This window comes from Chrysemys picta, chromosome 17 (genome assembly GCF_011386835.1).
Source record: "Chrysemys picta bellii isolate R12L10 chromosome 17, ASM1138683v2, whole genome shotgun sequence".
Lineage (NCBI taxonomy): Eukaryota > Metazoa > Chordata > Testudines > Emydidae > Chrysemys > Chrysemys picta.
In genome coordinates this window covers 12,726,646-12,753,534 of record NC_088807.1, presented here as the reverse complement: position 1 = coordinate 12,753,534, position 26,889 = coordinate 12,726,646, and the positions used below count along the sequence as shown (strand labels likewise).

At 48.7% G+C, this 26,889-nt stretch overlaps 1 protein-coding gene and 1 pseudogene across 1 annotated transcript; one reads left to right on the top strand and one right to left on the bottom strand.

The window, feature by feature from the left end:
- Positions 1-857: 857 nt before the first annotated feature.
- Positions 858-2,821, top strand: LOC135976295 (uncharacterized). Its single transcript, XM_065571330.1, has 2 exons — positions 858-1,395; positions 2,220-2,821. Exons 1-2 carry the CDS (start codon positions 858-860, stop codon positions 2,720-2,722), a joined length of 1,041 nt encoding a protein of 346 aa, XP_065427402.1. The 3' UTR covers positions 2,723-2,821.
- On the bottom strand, positions 1,393-25,607 carry LOC101933780 (deleted in malignant brain tumors 1 protein-like; annotated as a pseudogene).
- Positions 25,608-26,889: the final 1,282 nt, after the last annotated feature.

Sequence of the window (26,889 nt, the reverse complement as noted above, 5' to 3'; positions counted from 1 at the left end):
CATCTAGCACAGTATCCTGGCTTCCAACAGTGGCCAATGCCAGGTGCCTCAAAGGGAATGAACAGAACAGGTAATAATCAAGCAATCCATCCCCTGTCACCCGTTCCCAGCTTCTGGCAAACAGAGGTTAGGGACATCATCCCTGCCCATCCTGGCTAATAGCCATTGATGGACCTATCCTCCATGAATTTATCTAGTTCTTTTTTGAACGCTGTTATAGTCTTTGGCCTTCACAACATCCTTTGGAAAATTGTTCCTCAGACTGACTGTGTGTTGTGTGAAAAAATACTTCCTTTTGTTTGTTTTAAACTTGCTGCCTATTAATTTCATATGGTGACCCCTAGTTCTTGTGTTATGAGAAGGAGTAAATATAAATTCCTTATTTACTTTTTCCACACCAGTCATGATTTTATCGACCTCTACCATATCCCCCCTTAGTTGTCTCTTTTCCAAGCTGAAAAGTCCAGTCTGAGGCCTGGTCTACACTACGGGTTTAGGTCGACTTTAGCAGCGTTAAATCGAATTAAGCCTGGACACGTCCACACGACGAAGCCCTTTCTTTCGACTTAAAGGGTCCTTTAAACCGGTTTCTTTACACCACCTCCGACGAGGGGATTAGCGATAAAACCGGCCTTTGCGGGTCGGAATTGGGGTAGTGTGGACGGAATTCGACGTTATTGGCCTCCGGGAGCTATCCCACAGTGCTTCATTGTGACCGCTCTGGACAGCACTCTCAACTCAGATGCACTGACCAGGTAGACAGGAAAAGACCCGCGAATGTTTGAATTTCATTTCCTGTTTGCTCAGCGTGGAGAGCGCAGGTGACCACGCAGAGCTCATCAGCACAGGTAACCGTGATGGAGTCCCAGGATCGCAAAAGAGCTCCAGCATGGACCGAAAGGGAGGTACGGGATCTGCTCGCCATATGGGGAGATGAAGCAGTGATAGCTGAACTCCGTAGCAGTAAAAGAAATGGCAAAGTATTAGAAAAGATCTCCAAGGCCATGAAGGACCGAGGCCATAACAGGGACACACAGCAGTGCCGCGTGAAAATTAAGGAGCTACGGCAAGCTTACCACAAAGCCAGAGAAGCAAATGGAAGGTCTGGGGCAGAGCCGCAAACTTGCCGCTACTACGCGGAGCTGCATGTGATCCTAGGGGGTGCAGCCACCACTACCCCAACCGTGTGCTATGACTCTCTCACTGGAGAAACACACAGGGAAGACAGTTCGGGGAACGAGGAAGATGAGGATGGAGGTACTGTAGGTAGCTCACAGCAGCAAGGAAGCGGAGAAATCGGTTTCCCCAACAGCCAGGATATGTTTGTGACCCTGGACCTGGAACCAGTAACCCCCGAACTCACCCAAGACCCTCAGGGCACACAGGAGACCTCTGGTGAGTGTACCTTTGTAAATATTTGTAAACATTATACATGGTTTAAAAGCAAGCGTGTTTAATGATTAATTTGCCCTGGCAATCGCGGCCAGTACATCTACTGGAAAAGTCTGTTAACGTGTATGGGGATGGAGCGGAAATCCTCCAGGGACATCTCCAGAAAGCTCTTCTTTATGTACTCCCAAAGCGTTTGGAAAAGGTTTCTGGGGAGGGCTGCCTTATCCCGTCCGCCATGGTAGGACACTTTACCACGCCAGGCCAGTAGCACGTAGTCTGGAATCATTGCATAACAAAGCATGGCAGCGTATGGTCCCAGTGTTTGCTGGCATGCAGACAATATCCATTCCTTATCTCTCTTTGTTATCCTCAGGAGAGTGATATCATTCACGGTCACCTGGTTGAAATGGGGTGATTTTATTAAGGGGACATTCAGAGGCGCCCGTTCCTGCTCTTCTGAACAGAAATGTTCCCCGCTGTTAACCACGCGGTGGAGGGGAGGGGTGAAGTGATCATCCCAGAGAATCGTGTGTGTGTGTGTGGGGGGTGGTTTACTTGTGTTTGTGCCGCATGTTAACCGGGAAACCGCAGACCCTCCTTTTACATTGAAAACCCATTTTAAATGGACAACCCAATTCATCCTTGATATGGGAAATGCGCTGCTGTTTGCAACCTCTCCCGCATGTTAAGAAGGTTAAAAAAGCCAAAACACTGTGGCCTACCATGGCTGCCTGCAAGCCGAAATATGTGACCTTGTAATGAAAGAGTGTACCCATTGTTCTCTAAAATGTGTCTTTTTTAACCACCTCTCCCTTCTCCTCCACCAGCTGCAAATGTTTCTCCTTCGCAGAGGCTAGTGAACATTAGAAAGAGAAAACGTAGGACAAGGGACGATATGTTCACGGAGCTGCAGATGTCCTCCCACGCTGATAGAGCACAGCAGAATGCGTGGAGGCAGTCAATGTCGGACATGAGAAAAGCACAATATGAACGAGAGGAGAGGTGGCGGGCTGAATGGCGGGCTGAAAAGAGCAAGTGGTGGGCTGAAGACGATAGGTGGTGTCAGCTTGCAGACAGACAGCAAGAGTCAATGCTCCGTCTGCTGGAGCATCAAACTGATATGCTCGAGCGTATGGTTGAGCTGCAGGAAAGGCAGCAGGAGCAGAGACCGCCGCTACAGCCCCTGTGTAACCAACAGCCCTCCTCCTCAAGTTCCATAGCCTCCTCACCCAGACGCCCAAGAACACGGTGGGGGGGCCTCCGTCCACCCAGTCACTCCACCCCAGATGATCGCCCAAGCATCAGAAGGCTGGCCTTCAATAAGACTTAAAGTTTTAAAATGCAGTGTGTCCTTTTCCATCCCTCCTCCCCCACCCATCCCAGGCTACCTTGGCAATTATCCCCCTATTTCTGTGAGGAACTAATAAAGAATGCATGAATGTGAAAAAACAATGACTGTATTGCCTCTGCAAGCGGTGCTTGAATTGGGGAGGGGAGGGTGAGGTGGGGTGGTTGGTTTACAGGGAAGTAGAGTGAACCGGGTCGGGGGGGGGGGGTTGGAGGGTTCATCAAGGAGAAACAAACAGAAGTTTCACACAGTACCCTGGCTAGTCACAAAACTCGTTTTCAAAGTTTCTCTGATGCGCACCGTGCCCTGCTGTGCTCCTCTAACCGCCCTGGTGTCTGGCTGCGCGTAATCAGCGGCCAGGCGAGTTGCCTCAACCTCCCACCCCGCCATAAAGGTCTCCCCCTTACTCTCACAGATATTGTGGAGCGCACAGCAAGCAGCAATAACAATGGGGATATTCTTTTCGCTGAGGTCTGAGCGAGTCAGTAAGCTGCGCCAGCGCGCTTTTAAACGTCCAAATGCACATTCCACCACCATTCGGCACTTGCTCAGCCTGTAGTTGAACAGGTCCTGACTCCTGTCCAGGCTGCCTGTGTACGGCTTCATGAGCCATGGCATTAAGGGGTAGGCTGGGTCCCCAAGGATCACGATAGGCATTTCAACATCCCCAACGGTTACTTTCTGGTCCGGGAAGAAAGTCCCTTCCTCCAGCTTTCGAAACAGAGCAGAGTTCCTGAAGACGCGAGCATCATGTACCTTTCCCGGCCATCCCACGTTGATGCTGGTGAAACGTCCCTTGTGATCCACTAGGGCTTGCAGCAGCATTGAAAAGTACCCCTTGCGGTTTACGTAGTTGGTGGCTTGGTGCTCCGGTGCCAAGATAGGGATATGGGTTCCGTCTATGGCCCCGCCACAGTTTGGGAATCCCATTTCAGCAAAACCATCCACTATTGACTGCACGTTGCCCAGAGTCACTACCCTTGATATCACCAGGTCTTTCATTGCCCTGGCAAATTGGATCACAGCAGCCCCCACCGTAGATTTGCCCACTCCAAATTGATTCCCGACTGACCGGTAGCTGTCTGGCGTTGCAAGCTTCCACAGGGCTATCGCCACTCGCTTCTCAACTGTGAGGGCTGCTCTCATCTTGGTATCCTGGTGTTTCAGGGCGGGGGAAAGCAAGTCACAAAGTTCCATGAAAGTGCCCTTACGCATGCGAAAGTTTCGCAGCCACTGGGAATCGTCCCATACCTGAAGCACGATGCGGTCCCACCAGTCTGTGCTTGTTTCCCGGGCCCAGAATCGGCGTTCCACGGCATGAACCTGCCCCAGTGACACCATGATTTCCACATTGCTGGGGCCTGTGCCTTGTGAGAGGTCTATGTCCATGTCAATTTCCTCATCACTCTCTTCGCCGCGCTGCAATCGCCTCCTCGGGTGGTCCGGGTTTCGCCTTGGCATGTCCTGGCTCTGCATATACTCCAGGACAATGCACGTGGTGTTCATAGTGCTCATAATTGCCGTGGTGATCTGAGCGGGCTCCATGATCCCAGTGCTAGCTATGGCGCCTGGTCAGAAAAAAGGCGCGAAACTAGTATCTGATGGACCAGGAGAAGGAGGGAGGGCTGAGTGACGACATGGCGTACAGGTACAGGAACAGGGAATTAAAATCAAGAAAGGTGGCTGTGCATCAGGGAGAAACACAAACAACTGTCACACAGAATGGTCCCCCCAAAGATTAAACTGAAAACCCTGGGCTTAGCAGGCCGTTGATTTCACGGAGGAAGGGGAAGCAAATGAATACAGAACAAATCTATTTTTTACATCTTAAGCTGGCAGCCGACGGTGCAGCATGAGTGATAGCCTCTACAGTACGATGACGACGGTTACCAGTCATAATATACCATCGTCTGCCAAAAGGCAAGGGGCTGCTGCTGTGTAGCAATGCAGCCCCACGTCCGCCAGCACCCAGCATCGCCCTCGGCCTCTTCTGGGTGCTTAGCAGACAATACTGGGCAATTGGCAGAAAATAGTATATTACAACTGGTAGCCATCATCATCGAAACAGTAGCATGTCTGCCCAGGTGGCCATGATTGACAGCCACTCCAGTACGACGATGATGGATACCAGTCATAATATACCATCTCCTGGCAAGGGGCTGGTGCAATGCAGCCCTACGGCTGCCAGCCCCACGGCTATTACTCATGCTACACCGTCTACTGCCAAAAGGCAGTTAGCAGCTGCTGCTGTGTAGCAATGCAGTCCCACGTCTGCCGGCACCCAGAGGACATATGGTGATGGTGAGCTGAGTGGGCTCCATGCTTGCCGTGGTATGTTGTCTGCACAGGTAACCCAGGTAAAAAGGCGCGAATCTATTGTCTGCCGTTGCTGTGACGAGGGGGGAGGGGCCTGATGACATGTACCCAGAATCGCCCGCGACACTGTTTTGCATCATCCGGGCATTGGGATCTCAACCCAGAATTCAAAGAAAAGGCGCGAAAGTAGTATCTGATGGACTAGGGGAAGGAGGGAGGGCGGGCCGAGTGACGACATGGCATACAGGTACAGGGAATTAAAATCAAGAACGGTGGCTGTGCATCAGGGAGAAACACAAACAACTGTCACACAGAATGGTCCCCCCAAAGATTAAACTGAAAACCCTGGGTTTAGCAGGCCATTGATTTGACGGAGGGAGGGGGGAGCAAATGAATACAGAGCAAATCTATTTTTTACATCTTAAGACGACGGTGCAGCGTGACTGATAGCCCTTGGCATCTTTCTGGGTGCTTGGCAGCAAATACTGGGCACTTGGCAGTTAGTGTATGACAATGGTCTTCAGGCCTATTGCACGATCTGCTGCTCGGGGAAGACTCTGCTAATGTGCGATGACCCAACTTGTAACAGGACGGTTAACAGTCGTAATACCCCATCTACTGCCAAAAGGCAAGGGGCTGGTGCAATGCAGCCCCACGGCTGCCAGCACCCAGATCGCCGATGAAGGCTACCAGTCTACTGCACTGTCTACCGCCAAAAGGCAGTTAGCAGCTGCTGCTGTGTAGCAATGCAGTCCCACGTCTGCCGGCACCCAGAGGACATATGGTGACGGTGAGCTGAGCGGGCTCCATGCTTGCCGTGGTATGTTGTCTGCACAGGTAACCCAGGTAAAAAGGCGCGAATCTATTGTCTGCCGTTGCTGTGACGGGGTGGGGAGGGGCCTGACGACATGTACCCAGAACCGCCCGCGACACTGTTTTGCATCATCCGGGCATTGGGATCTCAACCCAGAATTCCAAGGGGCGGCGGAGACTGCGGGAACTGTGGGATAGCTACCCATAGTGCAATGCTCCGGAAGTCGACGCTAGCCTCGTACTGTGGACGCGGTCCGCCGACTAGAGCACCTAGAGCATTTTATGTGGGGACACACACAATCGGCTGTATTCAACCGATTTCAATAAAACCGGCTTCTATAAATTCGAACTAATTTCGTAGTGTAGACATACCCTTATTAATCTCGCCTCACATGGAAATTGTTCCATACCTCTAATCATTTTTGTTGCTCTTTTCTGAACCTTTTCCAATTCCAATATATCTTTTTTGAGATGGGGCGACCACATTTGCATGCAGAATTTAAGATGTGGGCATACCATGGATGTATGTAGAGGCAATATGATATTGTCTGTTTTATTATCTATCGCTTTCTTAATGATCCCCAAAATTCTGTTCGCTTTTTTGACTGCCGCTGCACATTGAGTGGATATTTTCAGAGAACTATCCACAATGACTCCAAGATCTCTTTCCTGAGTGGTAAGAGCTAATTTAGACCCCATCATTTTATATGTCTAGTGGGCTCCATGGAGAGCCAACAGCATTTAATGGTGGTTATGGTTAAAAACCGTTCTAGGTGACCCCTCAGTTCTAGCACAGCTCCAGATGCCCCACGGCATGCTCCCTTCCCTTGCCACAGTCCGATTGCTCAGACACATATGAGAGCTAAGAAGTATGCCAACAGGCACCTCCGATGGGACCCCAGCACTGCTCTGCCTTCATGGAGCCAGGTCGACCAGAAGTCAGAGCAGCCTGGCCCAGGATCACAGCCCAACTCCCTGAGCTAAAGGAATAGTCACTCCCAGGGTTGGGTTTAAGGCCCACAGCTGAGATGCCCTGAGTCTCTCCCCATGCTGCACACAGGCCAGCTCACAACCATACCACAAGGGGGTGACACAGCTCATAAAAGACGCTATTCCAGGTGTTTCCTACACTTATTAACAATGAAATTGTTGTCCTGTTCAGAACGTGCCCTGCCATTAAAGGTCTGTCAGGACATATGCTGCAAGCATTGCCCTCCCCTTGCTGGGGGTAGAAGCAGCAATGTGGGATGTGCCCCTCACATGCACTAGTGCAAGAGACAGGGAGGGTGGAATGTTTGGACACTAGGAGGTGAAGCTGCCATCTCCCCGTTCCAGGCCAGGCTCCCCCACAGCCCAGTGTTGCTGGCATCCTCCTAGTCAGTACATCTCTCGCTGAGGTCTCTGGATGCCCAAAAGACTTGGGACATCTGTGAATGAAACACTGTGAAAGGGAGGGGTGAGGATAGAGACTGAGAAAGAAATGGAGCTGAGCCAAGGACACCATGGAATGAACTAAATCATTACAGCGATAATCCTCCTGGCAATCCTCCGCAGAGGCACAGAGCTCTGCTCACCCTCTAACCGCTTCCTCCGATAATTCCCCCAGACATCTCAGCAGCTGCGGAGCACACTCTGCCCTATGACACAGGGAGGCATCTGGGTGGCAGAGGAATCTCAGCTCTGAAAATACTGGACAAATCCTACAGCAACAGCAGGGCCTTCAGAAGCATCATTTCTGATTCCCAGAGGTGGGACAGTTTGACAGTGGCTCTTGGAGAGCGACAGGCCAGAGCCACAAAAGTAGACCCAGATTCAAACAGGCCAGATTTTAAGCTATCCTGTCTCTGCTCGGGGCCAGGGGAGATTTAAGGTCTGGTTTTAGATTCCAAAACCCCCTCCTCACAGCTGAACCATGCTGCAATCCAGGCATCCTGCTTCCATGTAACTGTACATCTCATGCCCCCAGCCCATTGCTTTGCCTGGGAAAATCAGTGAGTCCAGCCAATGTGCAGATTCACCTCTAAGGGAAAGAAAGGATTGTATTGTGCAAAGTCTGAAAGAATGGCTCAAGCTGCCTTTGAGTTACAGATCATGACAATTTCAAGGAAGTGGATACAAATAATGAAAGATTTCCAGGGTTTGTTTGTGTCCTTGACTCTGGGGCATGGACTCAGACTTATGTTTTCAGGCTGACCAGAGACATTGCTGCTGGAATTACCCAGCTGAATGTCTAAGCAGAACCACCCATAAATGACAGTTACTCACTGGCGTATATAACCGACTCCTCTCCCATCGCTTGGTCCCTCCAGCCTGCTCCTTGCTGCCATTGACAGTTCTCAGGGGCTCAGGGAAGGCAGGGGCTCCTTTCTTCAGGATGCAAGTGATGATTGGGGCAGATCCCAGCAGGAGCAGAACCAGGGCAGAGCGGAGAAGCCAGACTCCAAGGGATATAGCAGGCTCTGGGGTGTGGGAGGAAAGGTAGAGGTAGGTCTATGCCATAGGTTATAACTAAGGCTAAGATTTTGGTCATGGATATTTTTAGTAAAAGTCACAGGCAGGTCAGGGGAAAAAAAAAGTCACAGAACTGTGACCTGTCCGTGACTTTTAATAAAAATATTGTGACATAATGGGGATCTGCGGGTCCCCAGACTGCCTGAAGCAGGGCAACTGTGCAGGGATTGGGAGCTGCCTGCAGCAGCTGGGGGGCTGCAGGGTACCCCTGCCACCCGCAGCTCAGGGGCCCCTGGCGGCCTGGAGCTCGAGTGTTCCCCCACCACTGCCACCCGCGAGCTTGGGGGTTCCCCCGTCACCCGTGGTAGCTGAGTCCTCAGGGGTTTCCACGCCGCCCTCGGCAGCTAGGAGCTGCAGGGAACCCTGCCACCCACGTCATATGGGAGCTGCGGGAGTGGCCAGCAGTGACTTCTGTGAACTCCGTGACTAAATCGTAGCCTTAGTTATAACACCAGAAGGGACCATTGTGATCATCTTGTCTGACTTCTTACCTAAAACGGGCCACAGGATGCCCCTGAACTAATTCCTGTTTGAACAGGCAGCTGGGGGCTGGGAGAGTGGGAATATGCTGTCCAGTGACACAGATTGATGGGAAACTAGTATTGAGAGCATGTGCAATTGGCTGCATTTGGGCCCTGAAGGTTGTTGAGCACCCCCTGAGAAACCCTGGGAGCCCTCCCGTCCCACTGACATCTCAACACCTTGTGGGACCTGCCCAGCGATTCTCAGCATTAGTATTCCCTTAGACATTGGGGATTGAAGCAAAAAAGAACGTTGGGCCAGGAAGTGAGGAGAATCCTGTGTCCAGCTGAAAGCACATGCCAGGATTTCAGGCTGAAGGAAGGCAAATGGATTCACCCCACCTGGAATTCAAATCCAGCATTAACTCCCGGACTGCTGGGAAAGTGCAAGAGAGAGACAATGGGTAGGGCCTCAGTTTTAGCTCTCAGCAGGAAAGACCCAACTCAGGCCAGTCTGGGACATCAGAGTCAGGGCTGATTCAGAGGGGAGAATGGCCCCTGTTGAGTAACACATGCTGCTCTGCTCCCTGCAGCACAGTACCTGCCACCGAGTGCCATATGTGACATGGGTGAGGGTTACCTGAGCACACAACACTGGCATCTTCTACATGGTAACAGTCATGCACTCCCCAAGGCCTACCCCTGCATTCAGAGAGGGCAGCTTCTTTCCCTGTGTAGTTATCCTCATCCAGCCAGATGAGGTGAGATCCTTGTCCAAAGTGAGCTTCACGTGGCGCTAATGATGCCGTCCCACAGCCCAGCTGCCTGCACACAACTCTGGCATCAAGAAAGTCCCAGTCATCATCACACACGGTTCCCCACTGCTGGCTCAGGAACACCTCGACTCTCCCTGCACAGCGATGTGGGCCATTCACCAGCTGGAGCTGAGCAGGCTCTGAAATAGATAAACCTACAAACACAACATGTGAATAGAGACTCTCTTCAATTCATTTTACTACAAATGACTGAGTGATGACAGTGCCTCTCTGACTGCGAAGTCACAAAGGGCTCACATACAGCTACTGCTACTGCATCTGTAGGGCCATGTTGCCCTCCACTGAGAAGCAGCCACCCCTGGAGCTCATTAAGAGGGCAGAGAAACATGCCACAGACATTCAATACAGCAAGTGAAGAGAATCCTAAGTCTGATCAAAATTGTAGCAGTGTTTTAGAGAGGCAGGGTAATTAAAAGGTAATTAAAAAGTAAACACAATTCTTCAGTCACAAAGGTTGGGCTCTTTGATCCATCCTGGTTAAGTAGGGAAGTAAAGGCAACAATAAGTAATACAATATTTTACACCCACACCCACCCACACCCAGACAATGAAAGGAAAAAGGGGGAAGTAAAGACTATTAATCATCAATTATGAAACACAGATAATTGATAAGGGAAGCTAAAGGTATTAATGAAAACTCTATGGCTATTAGGGTTAAGAACAATAAAAACAATTTCTTTAAATATATCGGGAACAAATGAAATAGTAAAGATATTGGCCAATTCCTTAATAGTGATGGTCAAATGGTCAGTCATGATGCAGAAAAGATAGAATGTTCTGTATTTGGAAGGATGATGTAGAGTAATAATGAAATACTTTCTATTCAATGACCAGGTAATATGTTAATCAGCAACTATTGAAGCGCAACGCTTTCAAATCTGGAGAACCAGATAACTTACACCTAAGAGTATTAAAATAATTGGCTGAGGGACTCTCTGAGCCATTGATTTTGATATTTAACAAATTCTGGGCAAGTCCCAGAGAACTTGGAAAAGATTAATGTGCCAATATTTAAAAAAGGTAAAAGAGATGTCCTGGGAAATTATAAGTAGAATAACATCAATCCTAGGCAAAATAATGGAAAGGAGGCAATCAGTAAAGAATTAAAGGATGGCAGCATAATTCATGTCAATCAACATGGCTTTACGGAAAATAGATCTTGACAGCTAGCCATTGTTTTCTGATGCAATCACAACACTGTTGGATAAGGGTAGATGTGTTAACATTCTATACTCAGTGCCACATTCTGAGCTGTGTCTTTGAGACGCACAGCATAGAACGCACAGCTCAGGGTGGGGGTTATGGTGGCTTTAAGCCACCTTTGTGCCTGCCCCATTCTGGGCTACTTTGGGGGCTGAAGAGACCCCTGGAATAACTTGGACAGTTGTAGGCCTTATGTGGGTTATGGCAGCCTCCAGGGGGCTGCCCTGTGGGCTGCAGCTTTGACAGAATGTCAGTAGCGCTGTGTGTTGCAGCAGTCCCACCTTTGACAGCCCCGGCATGCCCCTACCCCAGGCCTTGTGAGGGGGTCCTTGGAGGACAGCCATCTGGCTGTCTTCTTCACGCCCCGTGCTGGGCCAGCACTTGGGTTTTTAGGGCCCCTTTATGTTGCTCCAGCTCTTTTACCCAACATAAAGGCACCGGAATGGGGGGGAGGAACTGGGAACTGGAATGTAGAAATGTGTTTGGGGTTTGACTTAGTTCCACAAAACATTCTAGCTTAAAACACTAGCACTCTACAAAATCAATGCATCCCATAGTAAATTAAAACTGGTCTAACTGATACAATTATTTTTTGCAATCTAACAGGGAATCATCATCCAATGGGGTGACTGAAGTGGGGTCCTGCAGGGACCTGTTCTGGGCCCAATGATATTCAATATTTTTTATCAATAATCTGATCTGGAGGAAATGTAAAATGACTGCTGGTGAAGATTGCAGATGACACAACTATTGGTGGAATGGTAGATAATGATGGGAACAGGTCAGTTATACAGATGGATCTGGATTGCTTGGTACGGAGAGGATCATTTGAACAACATGCATGTTAACACAGCCGGCTAGATCTAGGAACAAAGAATGCAGGGCACACTTGCAGGATGGGGGGAGGGGGCTGTCAGCTGGAACGTAGTGACTCTGAAAAAGATCTAGGGTGGGAACCAGCTGAGCATGAGTTCCCAGTGTTATGTTGCAGCTAAGAGGGCAAATGCCATCCTGGGATGTATAAGCAGAGGAATATCATGTAGGAGGAGGGAAGTGGTATTAGCTCTCCACATGGCGTTAGTGAGACTGGTACTACATACTGTGTCCAGTTCTTATGTCCACACTTCCAAAGATAAGTTGAAAGGGTTCAGAAAAGAGCTCCGAGGATGAATCGAGGTGCGGAAAACCTGCCTTCTAGTGAAAAGACTTATGAAGCTCAGTGTGTTTAGTTTGCTCAAGAGAAGGTTAAAGGGTGACTTGATCACAGTCTCCAAGTACCACACGGGGTAGAGATTTCTGAGAGCAGAAGGTTGTTAAATCTGGCATAGGAAGGCGGAATGAGATCCAAGAGTTGGAAGCTGAATGGCAGGAATAAACTGGGCTTTTTTACCAGTGAGTGGAATTAACCCCTGAAACAACTGGTGGGGATTCTCCATCACCTGGAGTCTTTCCATTGAGCCTGGGTGTTGTTCTGAAACGTAAGCTATAGCTCATCCAGAAGTGTGGGCTCCCTGCAGGAGAGACTGGGAAGGATTCTATGGGATGGCTGTAATGGTCCTTTAGACTTTAAAACCTATTAATTTCTCAACTTGCCAATGAGCTAAAGAAATGGGGTTAGCACCCAGAGTCCAGTAAAAGTGACAGAGGATGGTGAGCCCCCATGAGCGCAGGCTGGGCCTGCTCACCAATGAAGCCCAAGCAGTATCTCCATCCCCACAGTAACTCCGTCTGCAACAGCAGAGCATTAGGGTTCGGGCGGGCTCAGAGAGGAGAGTGCTCGCTGGTGAGCTATTGGCACTGATTCCTGCAGCACAGCGCCCCCTAGGGATGACCTGGGCTAATATTACCTGAGCACACAACACCGGCAGCTTCTTCATGGGTGCAGTTATGGATTCCCCATGGCTTGGCCCTGCATTCGGTGATGGCCACCTCTGTCCCTGTGCAGTGGACATCATTCAGCCAGATGGGGTCAGAGCCTTGTCCAAACTGCCCTCTTCCTGGGGCTGATAATGCCGTCCCACAGCCCAGCTGCCTGCACACAACTCCGGCATCACGTAGGTCCCAGCTGTGATCACACACGGTTCCCCACTGCTGGTTATGAAGCACTTCGACTCTTCCTGTGCAGCGACTCGGGCTGTTCACCAGTCGGAGCTGGGAGTGCTCTGAAATGGTCAAACCCACCAATGCACCACAGGCATTACCATGGAGCTGTACCGAGGCCAGAGCTAAAAGGAAAAGATGGCTGCTACCTTTACGGGAGTGTTGGACGATGATTTTTTTAAAGGAAGGATGAAAAAGTGGCAATGAATGAAACTTAGAAATGACAATGTGCCAGGTAGTTGAAATGTCGATGTCGGTTTGCAGCAGCTCGGGGTCAGACCCATAGCGGAGCAACTCTTCAAAAATTGCCACTTTTCATTATTGTTAATGGCGTGTTTCCCATTTTTAGCCTTTGTTGGCACCTGTTTGCAAAATCTTGGGTTCTGTATCACTTCCCATGCTGCTGTATATTAGCCAAGATGGGCAGGCATGGTGTCCCCAGCCTCTGTTTGCCAGAAGCTGGGAATGGGTGACAGGGCATGGATTATTTGGTGATTACCTGTTCTGTTCATTCCCTCTGAAGCAGTTGGCATTGGCCACTGTTGAAAGACAGGATACTGGGTTAAATGGACCTTTGGTCTGATCCAGTATGGCTGTTCTTATGTTCTTACATATGCTAATGAGGACAACAGCAATTGGCTGTTGGTAGTCTCTTTATTAATTTAGAAAATAATATTTTAAAATGACTCTTGATAAAGATGATAACATGAAACTTCCCATTTTCTTATTTTGTTTTGGAATTTCAAACTTTTGTTTCAAATTCTGTTTGATGAGGTTATATTCATGCGCATATTATTTGTATGTTATTTTTTGACTTGTCAGTAGTACAGGTGACTAATATGCACTACTACCACTGACAAGTCAGGATATGACATAATAATATTCTGTTATTGTTATATTATTATATGTTCTATTGCTGGTCTATTGTTTATTTTTAAAATCATTAGGGGCAGCTGCTACTTAGTATTGATTAAGACTATTATCTTTTATTTTATGTCAAAGTTGTAATGAAAGACTTTGAGCTGCAGTCCTGCTCCCTGCAGCACAGCGCCCCCTAGGTCCAGCACTGACTGTGAAGGGAGAGTGCCCCTTAGTGAACTCACCCACCCCATTCTTTGCAAACCAGGCCCACTAATGCCAGGCTGGATCACTGAGGCCAGTGCTGACTGTGAGGGGAGAGTGCCCCCTGCTGAACCACCATCACTGCAGTACAGGTCCCCTATCACCATGCAGGAAATTACATACGTGAGGGTTACCTGAGCACACAACACTGGCATCTTCTTCATGAGTACAGTTATGGTCTCCCCAAAGTCTAGCCCCGCACTCGGTGAGGGAAACTTCTGTTCCTGTGCAGTTAATCTCATCCAGCCAGATGGGGTGAGACCCTTCTCCAAACCAAGCTTTTTCTGGGACTGATAACACTTCCCCACACGCCAGCTGCCTGCACACGACTTTGGCATCATTCATATCCCAGCTGTGATCACACACGGCTCCCCATTGCTGGTCATGAAGCACCTCGACTCAGCCAGTGCAGCGACTTGGGCCATTCACCAGGCGGAGCTGAGTGTGTTCCGAAATGGTCAAACCTACAAACGCCTCAGGAGAAAAAAGACTAATCAGTAAAATCCACCCCAGGGGGATGCTGTAATTATCCCCCCAAACAAGTGCACTAAACCTAGGAAATTCAGTGTTAAGGTGACACTGCAAAGAACCCTCAGCATGTTATGATCTGGGAGGTCACAGGTAAGCACCAATCAACCTTAACTCTGCCCTGCAGTGACTGGGGGGTTTGGACAGTGCTGGTCTCTCAGGTGCATGTATGGCCCAATGGGCATGTTACAGAGCTGGGAATTCTGGGGATTGTATGGAGCCAGATTGAGGGCTTGTGAAAAGCCCCTCCCAGCCCCCCAACAGTCAGCAGCACAGGGTGGAATTGAGGCTGCCTAGCTTGGCTGTGCTTGAGATGCCCGTGCCCATGGGAATGGGACCAGGAGCCCAACGAACAAGCCACATCACCAGCTGCAGGGCCCAGAGAGCCCACCCATTCTGGGAGCACCCCTACTGCCATCGGTGGAAGACCTGCCTGCATGGGACAGCCCCTCTGCAACAGGAGCTAGGAGCAGGCAGGGACCCACTGCATCCAGTGGGGAGAGCTGTTGACCTCCCAGCAAAGGGCCCCTCCTGCCATTGTCCCCCAGAGCTTCTGACCAGTCGAGGTGGGTGGAGGGCTGTGGGGGAGCGTGTGTTGTGCCTGCATGGTTGTGGGCAGGCAGTGGTTATTTCTGTGGCATGGTGGGGTGACTCTGTTACCCCACCTCCCTGTCAACTCCCCTGCTCCAAACCTACCCGGCGATGAAGCGTGGTTTCCCCTTGTCGTGGGCTGGCCCTTGGCTCCATACAATGCCCTAGAGATCACAGGGGCTGTCTGGCCCTTCATGTACCTGGCCACTAGGCGGAGGCACTGCGTACAGAGAACACAGGGCCCGCTGGACCAAAGGTGGGACACCCCAGAGTGGGGGAAGCATTGGGAGTGCCGCTTGAGGGGCCTGAACATGACTTCCCTGGGAGGAGTGGGGGGTGTCCCAGGCCAGCACATGGCTGGGAAGGACCATGTGACCATGTGGGAGCTCAGCATAGGGAGCAGGGCTGGGGTGGGGCTGTGTAGCCTGAGAGCAGAGTCCCAGAGGGGACTGTGATGCTGGGGTAAGGGACAAGAGAGGATGTGGGAAGCCCAGAAGGGGAGACTTCATTTGAAACACCAGTTGGGAGATGTATGAGTATCCCCATGTCACACCCAGAAGGGAAACTGAGGCCCCATAGCACACCTCAGTGTGGCAGCTTTGTTGGACATGTTACAGTCACTCACCCCACTCCCAGCAGCACAACGGCCCCAGCGCTGCTCTGGGGCATTGGGGCGAGAACTGACTATGGGGGGAGAATGCCTCCACCTCCTGCACAATAAGACGGGTTAATATTACCTGAGCAGTCAACACCGGCATCTTCTCTGTGGGTACAGTTCTTGCCTCCCCAAGGACTAGCTCTGCATTCGGAGAGGGCAGCTTCTGTCCCTGTGCTGTTAACCTCAGCCAGCCAGATGGGGTCAGACCCTCCTCCAAACTCAGCCAGCCCTGGGGCTGATAAACGCCATCCCACAGCCCAGCTGCCTGCACACGACTCCAGCATCCAGTAAGTCCCAGCCGTCATCACACACGGTTCCCCACTGCTGGTTGTGAAGCACCTCGACTCTCCCAGCACAACGACTCGAGCCATTCACCAGCCGGAGCTGAGCGTGCTCTGAAACGCTCAAACCTACAAGTGCAATGTGGGAATAAAGACTCAGAGAGGGGAAGATTAGGGCTGAGCCACGAACGTCCTTTCTAGCATCCTCCATGCCCACGTATCTTTACAGCGGGCTATTCCCCATCTCCTGGGAGCCTGGAGGCAACCAGACCTTTTTCCCTGAGCCAGGGGACGTGAGTTTCAACAGCAGAAAACCCTAACTGTATAAAGGTAACAAATTCCCACAGCCCAGACTATTTACACCAAGGGCTGCACAAGAAATATGAAGATTTCCTTCTTGAGAACATACCTCCCTTTCGAAGGACATACGCAAGTGGCAGAAGCCCTACCCATAATGCCATCCTTGATGGGCAAATGGGGGTGTGGCTTTTGCTACATGTGCGTTGCACCGTTTCGACTGAATTTAGTTAACCCTGTGCAAAATCCCGTGGAGACACTCTTATTTTGGATTTGGCAATTCTGGGGTTAGCTTCCCGCTGTCAGAACAGGGATGAAGCAGAACCAAGATAAGTGTAGACACTCCAACCAGCACTGTTTTCATTCTGTTTGCAAACAGCACTTTAGTTACCCAGTGCAGGTTTACGCCTCAGGAACTGACTGATGCTAAAACACAGTGGGACCCCAGGTCAGGACTGGAAAGGAGCTCCTTGGTCATCTAGTCGAATCCCCTGCTATTACAGGCGTCCCCCATCATATCATCCCATTCGTAAACACGTCAAGATCCATCTTCAAACTAGTTCGGGTGTTTGTCCCCACTCCTCCTACTGGGAGGCTGCTCCAGAACCTCCTTCCTCTGATGGTTAGAACCCGCCTTCTAATGTCCAGCCTCAATTTATTCCTGGCCAGTTTATCCCCATTTGTTCTGGTGCCAGCATTATCCATTAGCTTAAATAGCTCTTCTTTACCCCGACCCCTGAGGTATGTGTAGAGAACCATCAGATCCCCTGTCAGCCTGCGTTTGCTAGGCTAAACAAGCCAAGCTCTCCAGTCTTCTCTAGTAAGACCAGCTCTCCATTCTCCTGGTCATCCTATCAGCCCTTCTCTGCACCTGGGCCTGTTTGAATTCACACCCCGGTGAGGCTGGGCAGGGCTCTTAACCCCATGGGCTGGATGGGTAACGGAGGTCCAGAGTGACTAAGTGGTTTGCCCAAGGTCATACAGGAAATCTGTGCCAGAACAGGGACTTGAACCACAGCCCAGAGTCATAGAGTTTAAGGCCAGAAGGGGCCACCAGATAAAATCTGATCTCCTGTGTATCACAGGCCACCAGCATCACCTGGCACCTGCACACTAAACCCTACAATGGAAATTGTATCATGGCCCTCAGGAGACTAGACTATTGTGTGCCCCAGACAGAGACTAGGAGGGACTGAGGTGCACCAAGGCTCGAAGTCCCTGCCATGGCAGGGAATTGATTAAATGAGATACACCCAGATGATCCTGGCACATGACCCACACCCCACACTGCCGAGGAAGGTGAACCCCCCCCCATAAGGTCACTGCCAGTCTGACCTGGGGAAATTCTTTCCTGACTCCACACGTGGTGATCAGTTAGACCCTGAGCATGTGAACGAACCAGCCAGCCAAGCACTGAGAGAGAAGCTTGGTGCCACCTCAGAACCCTGTCCCACCCTGTCCTGTGTCCCATCTCCAGCCATGCCCAGTCCTGATGCTTCAGAGGAAGGAGACCAAAAAACCCCCACAACCCCGCCACCTCCAAAATACGCCCAAACAAACCACCCAACCAACCAAAACTACATTGGGGAAAAAATTCCCTTCCTGACCAGCTGAAGCCCTGAAACAGGAGATTTTGGGAACATTGCAACAGAATCGGCCCCCAGGGCTGCCGAGCTCTGCTCCTCACCACCACAATCAATCCTGTCATACAATCCTACTAAAAAATTAGCCCAGCTCACTCTTAAAACAATAACTAAGTTGTTGGCCCCCACAACTCCTATTGGGAGGCTGTTCCAGAACCTGCCTCCTCTGATGGATAAAAACCTTCTAATTTCCAGCCTGAATTTGTTCATGGCCAATTAATATCCATTTGCTCTTGCACCAACATTGTCCTTTATCTTCAATAGCTCTTCACCCTCCCTGGTATTTACCCCTCCAGTGTTTTTACAGAGAACAATCAGATCCCCTCTCAGCCTTCTGTTTGCTAAACGAAAAGGCCAAGCTCATAAGAACATAAGATTGGCTATACTGGGTCAGACCAAAGGTCCATCCATCTCAGGCCTTGGCTACACTTGGGAATTCACAGCGCTGCCACGGCAGTGCTTGCCACGGCAGCGCTGTGAAGCGCGAATGTAGTCGCGCCGCCAGCGCTGCGAGAGAGCTCTTGCAGCGCTGTATGTACTCCACCTCTCCGAGGGGAATAGCTTGCAGCGCTGCGAGGGAGCGTGCAGCGCTGCAGGTGCTGATTACACTGGCGCTTTACAGCGCTGTACTCGCTGTGCTCGGGGGGGGGTGTGTGTTTTCACACCCCTGAGCGCAGCAAGTTGCAGCACTGTACAGCGCCAGTGTAGCCAAGGCCTCAGTATCCTGTCTACCGACAGTGGTCAATGCCAGGTGACCCAGAAGGAGTGAACCTAACAGGCAATGATCAAGTGATCTCTCTCCTGCCATCCATCTCCACCCTCTGACAAACAGAGGCTAGGGACACCATTCCTTACCAGTGTCTTCCAGTGTCTTTTCATAAGATCGCCCTTCCAAACCCTGATCATCCTAGTAGCTTTTGTCTGCACCTGTTCCAGTTTGAATGAAGCTTCCTTGAACATGGGTGACCAGAATCACACTCCGTATTCCAGATGAGGCCTTACGAATGCCTCGTACAATGGCATTAATACTTTTCTCTCATTACTGGAAGTGCCTCGCCTGATACACCCTAGGATTGCATTTGTCTTTTTTGCAGCCTCATCACATTCATGGCTCAGAGTCATCCCGTGATCGAGCCGCACTCCCAGGTCTTTCTCCTCCTCCATTGCTTCCAATCGATGAGTCCCCGGTTTGTAGTAGAAATTCTTATTATTAGACGCTTAGTGCATGACGTTCAACTTTGTACTATTGAATTTCATCCCATTTCTGTTATTCCTGTCTTCAAGGTCAGCCAAATCTTTCTGTAGAATACTCTGATCCTCCTCTGTACTGATCACATCTCCCAACTTTGTGCCATCAGCAAATTTCGTTAGTGCACTCCCACTTTTTGTGCCAAGTCATTAATAAGAATATTGAATAAGACTGATACCAAGACCAATCCTTGAGGAACTCCACTAGTAACCTCCCTCGGTCTGATAGTTCACCTTTTGGCACAACCTGTTGCCTTCTTCCCTTTATCCAGTTCCTCACCCGCCTTACAATGCTTGTACCAACCAATCCCCATCTTCCCTAATTTAACTAATAATTTCCCATGTGGTACTTTGACAAAAGCTTTACTGAAAGTCCAAGTCTATTAGATGTACTGCACTTCCCTTATCTAAAAAATCAGATATTGTCTCAAAGAAGGAAATTGGGTTAGTCTGGCACAATCTACCTTTGGTAAACGATTGCATTACAGCCCCTTTTCCATTTACCTAAATGAATTTAAATATTCTTTCCTTCACAATTTCTTCTAAAACCTTTCCTACTATAGAGGTCAGATTAATGGGTCTGTAATTGCCTGGATCACTTTTCCCCCCGCTTTCTTAAATATAGTTATGACAGTAGCTATTCTCCAGTCATAAGGTACTGTCCCCGAATACATAGATTTATTAAAAATCATTGCTAGTGGACTAGCAATCTCATGTACCAGTTCTTTCAGTATTCTGGGATGGATATTAGCTGGCCTTCCCAATTTGGATGCGTTAAGCACTTTTAAATTTTTCTTCCACCTTAGATGTGGTAATTTCCATGTGTATATCCTCATCTCCATCAGCGTTCCTGCCTTCATGCCCTTGTATCATATTATCATCCTTATTGAAAACCGAGGCAAAGTATTCATTTCATTTTTGGGCCATACCTAGATTAGTTTTGATCTCCTCCCTATCCATGCTGCATTGCAACCCAACCTCATCCTTCCTTATCCTCTAGAGACCTACCCACTGGGACATCCTTTGTCTCAGGAAATTCCTAACTTTGAACACATCCTTGCCCAGGAGATTTGGGATTACAGAACTCTACCATCACCAGGTAGAAAAAAGTCTATTTATTTAATCAGATTGTGGGTGTAATTTTCAAAATCCCATGGGATTTAGGCTCCTACAGCCCAAAGCCTATGGGTCCTAGGCGCCGAATTCCCATTTAAATCTGACACACACCCCCTTCCTACCCCTTGCAGGACAGTGCCCCCTAGTGCTGAAATAAGTGATAATTCGGAGCTTCAATACCTTTGAGGATCTGGGACTAAGTAAGTCCTTTTTAAAAATGGAAATGAGGAGCCAAAGTCACTTAGAGGTTTTAAAAACTTTTCCCTGCTTCTTTTTGCTCGTGATCCTGTGAAGTGATGATGCAGCTCCTGCTGCTTCGTTGTCTTTAAGAGAAGAGCTTACTTAAATCTGGGAGCCGAGGTACCTGCTCCACGCCATCACCTGAAATGTCCAGTACCACTCCTAGGGCCTTTGAGGGGAGACACTCTCACTGGGGAGGTTTCTAGACACCAAGAGGCATATTAAAGACAGCGGATGAGTCTGACTACAGAATTGTCATCCCCAAGCCTTCACAAATCATAAGTCGCACACACAAAAAATCATGAGATTGGCTTCAAAATCATGATTTTTTTTTAAAGAGAAAAAATTACGTGTTGGGAGCTGTCCTCTGATTTTTGAACTGCCCATGGAGTGTATGTGTGTGGGTGACAATTGGTATTGCTCATTTTTCATGGGAAATACAATTCTGCGCCCCTGCATGCCGACATCCATGAATTATGTGCCCCCCCCCACGTCTAGCCCAGCCCCACAGGAGTTCTACCCACCCAGCCACCCAACAATTCTACACACACCCCTTTTGCCACCCAGCTCCACATCAGATCCTTCTGCAGCTGCGTGAGGAGGCTTTTCTCCCCTGGCAGACTTGGAGTGGGGGGGGGGGAGCAGGAGGTTCCTGGGGATTTTACCCCCTCAGTCCTTCCTGTCCGAGGCCTGGTGTTGAGGGGAGAGGGGAGCAGAACAGCCCATTCTGCCATAGCATCACTGCTATCGTTATGGGCGCTGCTATGATCTAGTTAGATAGATTATGTCTGCATGTGCTGCAACCAGATCTCCCAACTGCAGTGCAGACACACCCACTCTGAGCCAGTGGGCTCTCTCCTGTATCCCCGGTCCTCTCCTGCTCCATCCCAGAATTGGGGATTAAAACCTCAGAGGCCTGAATCACTGCTCCCTGCTCTAACTACTAGATGACACTTCCCTCCCAGAGCTGGTGATAGAACCCACGAGTCCTGACTCCCAGAGAAATGTTACATCTAGTCTCCAAAGGTGCCAGAGGAGCAGATTCTTTAACCAGTTTTTGAAATCTCTGTGCAGCTGAACGGCAGGAGAAAAGGGCACTCACCCCAAGCCAGCCCAGAAGGACGAGCAGCGCTGTGTTCCCGGTCCCCCAGTCCCTCGGAGCCATATCCAGAGACCTCGCTGTGAGCTGTGTGGCCCCAACAAGGAGAGCTCAGTGGGGAAGGGAAGGAGTGACTTGCTGTGGGCCAGTCTGTTGGTTTTGTTCCCAGCCTGGCCAGGGGCTGCAGCTGCTGGTTTCCTGCATGAGACACATGCTGGGCCAGGCTCGTGAGTACAGGAAGGGTGTGAGGAGGCCCTTGCTCATGTGGAGCCCAGGGTGGAAGAGGTATGAAATGAAACTCCTGGCAAGGCTCCCCCCACCCCAGGGCCTCTGCTACAATTCATAGCCCCAGGCACCCTCTGGAGGGACCTAGCCCTGGTAAACCTTGCCCACTCCCATCTTCCCCTCTCTGCACCTTCAGCATGTAAATCCACTCCCAGCTAAATACATGAGCACTCTGATCAGTCACTCATGAGTTACATACAGCACGACACCCGCATGTTCTTAGTCCCAGACTTTTCCTGAGAAATGTGTGTCTTGTACTGTCCAGCACACTACTGAACAATGCAAGCTCATAGAAAGTCCATCATTTCATCAAAGGAAAATGATAATGCACCAAGCTTGTTATCCGAAATGGAGTTTCCCACACACTGTAATCCAAACACACTCTGATTAAGATAAAACAATAAGATAAGTTTATTAACAACAGAAAGATACATTTTCAGTGATTATGAGTATTCATGCATAGAAGTTAGGTTTGGTTACAAAAGAAAATACAAGAGTAATACGCAAGCTAATACCTAATTTAACAAGCCTAAAAACAAAGATTTTTGTCTCACCATACGCTGTTGTAAATTTCACAGGCTGGGTCTCCTTCCAGCCTGGGACCACTCCCCGCTTAGCTCAGTTCTTTGAGAGTTGTTGATATCATGAGCAGAGAGATGGGAGGAGAGGTGAGTTGGAGGTCACTGTCTCTCATATTTATATCCCTCTCCCTTCTTCAAGGATTACTCACAGCTGGGGTGCAGGCAACAATCTGTCTCTTGTGGACATGAGGTTTGAAATGTTCCTGTGATGCGATGTAAATTTCTTGTTTACCCTTTCCAGTTGCTGGAGAATGGCCGCGTAAGTAGGTGATGGCCCTTTAACACTTGAGTGGGGTTCTAGTGTGTCTTTGTCTCTGAAAAACTGGTTTGTGCTTGCTTGTCTTAATCTTGTCTTAATCTAATAACTTCTCATACAATATTGATACACACATTTTACCAGGACAATAATATTCAGCAGATTATGAGTTTTCAAATGATACCTCACAAGGCATACTTTGTAGAAAATGTATCATAGCCTTATAAAAGTGGTGACCATAGCATTATAGACCATCACACTCCCTCATAACTTCTAGCCCACCAGTGAGGGTACTCACCTGGGATGCAGGAGACCCCTAGTTCAAGTCCTCACTCTACCTGAAGAAAAGATTTGAACAAGGATCTGCCATATCTTAGGTGAGTGCCCAAGCCACTAGGTCATGGACATTCGGGCATGGGGCTTCCTCAGTTTCTCCTGTTGAAGATGTTCCACTGTGGAAACAGGCATTTTCACAGACAGACTGGATCCTCAATCTCCCACATCATCAGAGAGTGCCCTAACCATGAAGCTGCAGCATCCTTTGCACAATTTTGCTTTCAGTCTTTCCATAAATGATACCCTTTTTGTTACGGTAAACCTGTAACTCCTTCCGAATTTAGGGTATGGCATGTAGATGAATTAAAGAGATTAAACCTGAATTTACTAAAGAAAATAAAAACAGCAATGGCGTATTAGAAAAACCTGTATTTTAGTATCTGAGAAGCAGTAGCTACAAACTAAATGTTCTTAAGATTCAATGTTTCTTAAACAATTTAGCAGTAAATGTTTCACATTATTAACCTATTCGGCTGTGTAGCAGGGTGGTCACTCTGCTCCTGCCTGAATGGGATAAAGCAGCCCTGGAGAGGGCTGCAGCGAGGAAAGCTAGGCTGATTAGGAAAGCAGCCACAGCTGTGGTAGCTTAATCAGGGCCCAGCTGGCCCTTATAAGATGGCAGTGGGCTAGAAGCTGACACAGTCTCTCTCTGGCTGTAGAGAGAGAAGGACCTGGCTGTCTGGGAAGCTGAGGAGGGTACCTAGGGTGGAGCAGTGCTGGGGAAGGGCTGAGGGAGCTAGGGAGCTCCAGCCTAGCAAAGCCCCAGGCTGCAGGCTGAGTTAAGGGCCCACAAAGGGTACTGGGGCTGCAGAGGGGCAGCCCAGAGATAGGCAGAGGCAGCAGGTCCAAACCCCCCTTGCCAATGATGAGTGGCCTTTACAGACTGCAGTCTGCCCCAGTGAGTGGGGCTAGATGGTAACTGGCAGTAGCCACTGAGGCGAGGTGGGGATAGGGGTTGGGGGTTCCCCTGAGTGGGGAGACCCAGATTGGGGGTTGCTACGGTGAGCAGAACCCCTGGGTAAAGGGCACCGGGGTCCAGGAGGGACATGGGGGCCAGTGGCAGGCGAGACATCAGCTGGCAGAGGGCATCCCGGGGCTGGAAAGAGCTAATTCCCTGGACAACCACCAGGAGGCGCCGCGTGGTGAGTCATCACCTTGCCACAGGCACATTTAGCAAAATACCAAAAAGAAATGAAAAAACATGAAATGGATCTGTACACACATACAGAGGAACGCAGACTTTAGAAGGTAACATGAAAACACAGGGCATGAGGATAAAAAAACTTGGAGGGGCATTTTAACAAATGTTTGAAATCTTTATTTAGCAAAACAGCCTTGTATGTATGCTTTATTAGATATCAAGGTTTAACATGTGGGTAAGCATGTGTCATGCAGAAACCCTTCTCAACCGCATGAGGCATTATATTCCCACTTTTGTTTTTCCAGTGTTTCTAATCACTTTTTCACCGGGGAGTTAGTAAATAACGAACACTTCCAAAGGCGTCAGGTGGAATGGGTATACATGCAGAGGCTGGTCTCTGGCTGGGATGACAAACACTGTACCATAATCACAATGCTTGTCTTTACATCCTTAGTGATATTTTACAGAAGTACTTTAAAAGCAACAATCATTTTTGTTCATTAATATCCTAAGACACATATTGGACCTTCAACTACCTGAAGGGGGGTTCCAAAGAGGATGGAGCTCGGCTGTTCTCAGTGGTGGCAGATGACAGAACAAGGAGCAATGGTCTCAAGTTGCAGTGGGGGAGGTCCAGGTTGGATATCAGGAAAAACTATTTCACTAGGAGGGTGGTGAAACACTGGAATGCGTTACCTAGGGAGGTGGTGGAGTCTCCTTCCTTGGAGGTTTTTAAGGCCCGGCTTGACAAAGCCCTGGCTGGGATGATTTAGCTGGGAATTGGTCCTGCTTTGAGCAGGGGGTTGGACTAGATGACCTCTTGAGGTCCCTTCCAACTCTGATATTCTATGATTCTATGATTCTATGACCCTAAAAGAACAGCAATGATGAAACATGAAACCTAAAAGGAGTAGAGGGGTAAAGTCATTGTTAGCACTGTGCAGCTCACTGCTTCAACCCCCCCCAGCTCAGACATGATAAAAAAGCCCTGTGATATAATCAAAATGCACCAACATATTTACTTTTGTAGCAATATTTTAAACAGCTGTATGACAATTACTTTTTTTCCATTTTTATCATCATTTGAAGTGGCCCCAAAATATTAATTTCCCTGCAATTTTATCAAAATGTACATTGCATAGTGCCTTTAAAACTGTACCCTCTTAGCAACTTCTTGCCTCCACCCTACCTCTGATAAACATCATGGTTTTGTCTTAAGCAAAGAGAAAGAAGTCTGGTGAAATAAAAATTACATTGTAATATTTAAAAGCGAGACTATCCCAACCTTTTAAATAAGAACATAAACTTGTTTTTTAAAATGAATTATCCAGCATGCAACCCCCCATAAAAAACAAACCCACAAACAAAAGACTCCTCTAAAGGCAGATTACAAAGATGGGACATAAACCTCTTAATAAACATTGTTTGTAAATTGTGAAGAAAGTGTTAGATTCCAGGGTACAGTTTAATCCCCATTGTCATTTGCAGATAAAAAATATCAAATTTGAAAAGCTTTGTAATTGCATGTAGGAGATAGATAAAGTCCGTAGCCTGTTATCTGGAAAAACATCCCCCACCCCACAGCCAATCCCCCATGCACCATGACAAAATTATGAGAAATTTGGCAAAATGATGGGGGGCAATAAAGCCTTCTGAAGTTCAGTGAATGTTTCTGTATGACAAAGGCTGGCCCTGGCTAAAGCAAGGCAACTAACAAAGAATGGATACAAAACTCTTAAACTAAACAAAAACAAATTTCAGTCCATAGTCAAACCACCCCCCAAATCTATGTCAGGTCTCTTATTCCTAGGTCCCTGTTTTTTTCATATTCAACTTTGAAAAGTTTATGATAGTTTATTTTGTAAAACGTTGTTTGATGTTATTAAAAACAGTGAGTTTAGCAGCAGCAGAAGAGGGAGATGGCTGTTTCAGATAAAAAAAAGTCAGGAAAAGAGAGGCATGGGGTAGGATGTGGGGTGACAAGTTTTTTCAGATAACAGTGTCAGATGCTACAGACTTTATCTCTCTCCTTTATGCAGTTACAAAGCGGTGGTTTGGCTTTTCAGGGTTGATATTTTTATTGTAAAACCGCTAGGTAAATGATCAAAGGTTTATGCATTCTGGAAATTTCTTCACAAATTACAGTTGATGAGCTTATATCATATCCTTGTATACTGCCCTTAAAGAATATCGTTGTTGTCAGGGTTTTTTTGCATGTTGAGTAATTCATGTAGGCATCACTTCAAAAACAAACAAATGCTTTTATTGAAAAGATTGAGCTAGTTTCTCTTGTCAGCATTGTAATTTACTTTTTATTTCACCAGACCCCCTTCTCTTTGGTTAGGACACAACAGTAAGGTTTATGAGAGGTGGAGTGGAGGCATGGAGAGGGAGCATTAGAGCAGTGGTGGGACCTATGGGGGGCGTGCCTGAGGATGTCAGCAAAATGTCTTGCGGCCCGCAATCAGATTACTCTGATGGGCTGCA

Coding starts and splice junctions, on each gene's coding strand:
- LOC135976295 (XM_065571330.1), top strand. CDS start 858: ATGGAGTCCCAGGATCGCAAAAGAGCTCCAGCATGGACCGAAAGGGAG. Junction 1,396..2,219: donor GGGCACACAGGAGACCTCTG/GTGAGTGTACCT, acceptor CTCCTCCACCAG/CTGCAAATGTTTCTCCTTCG.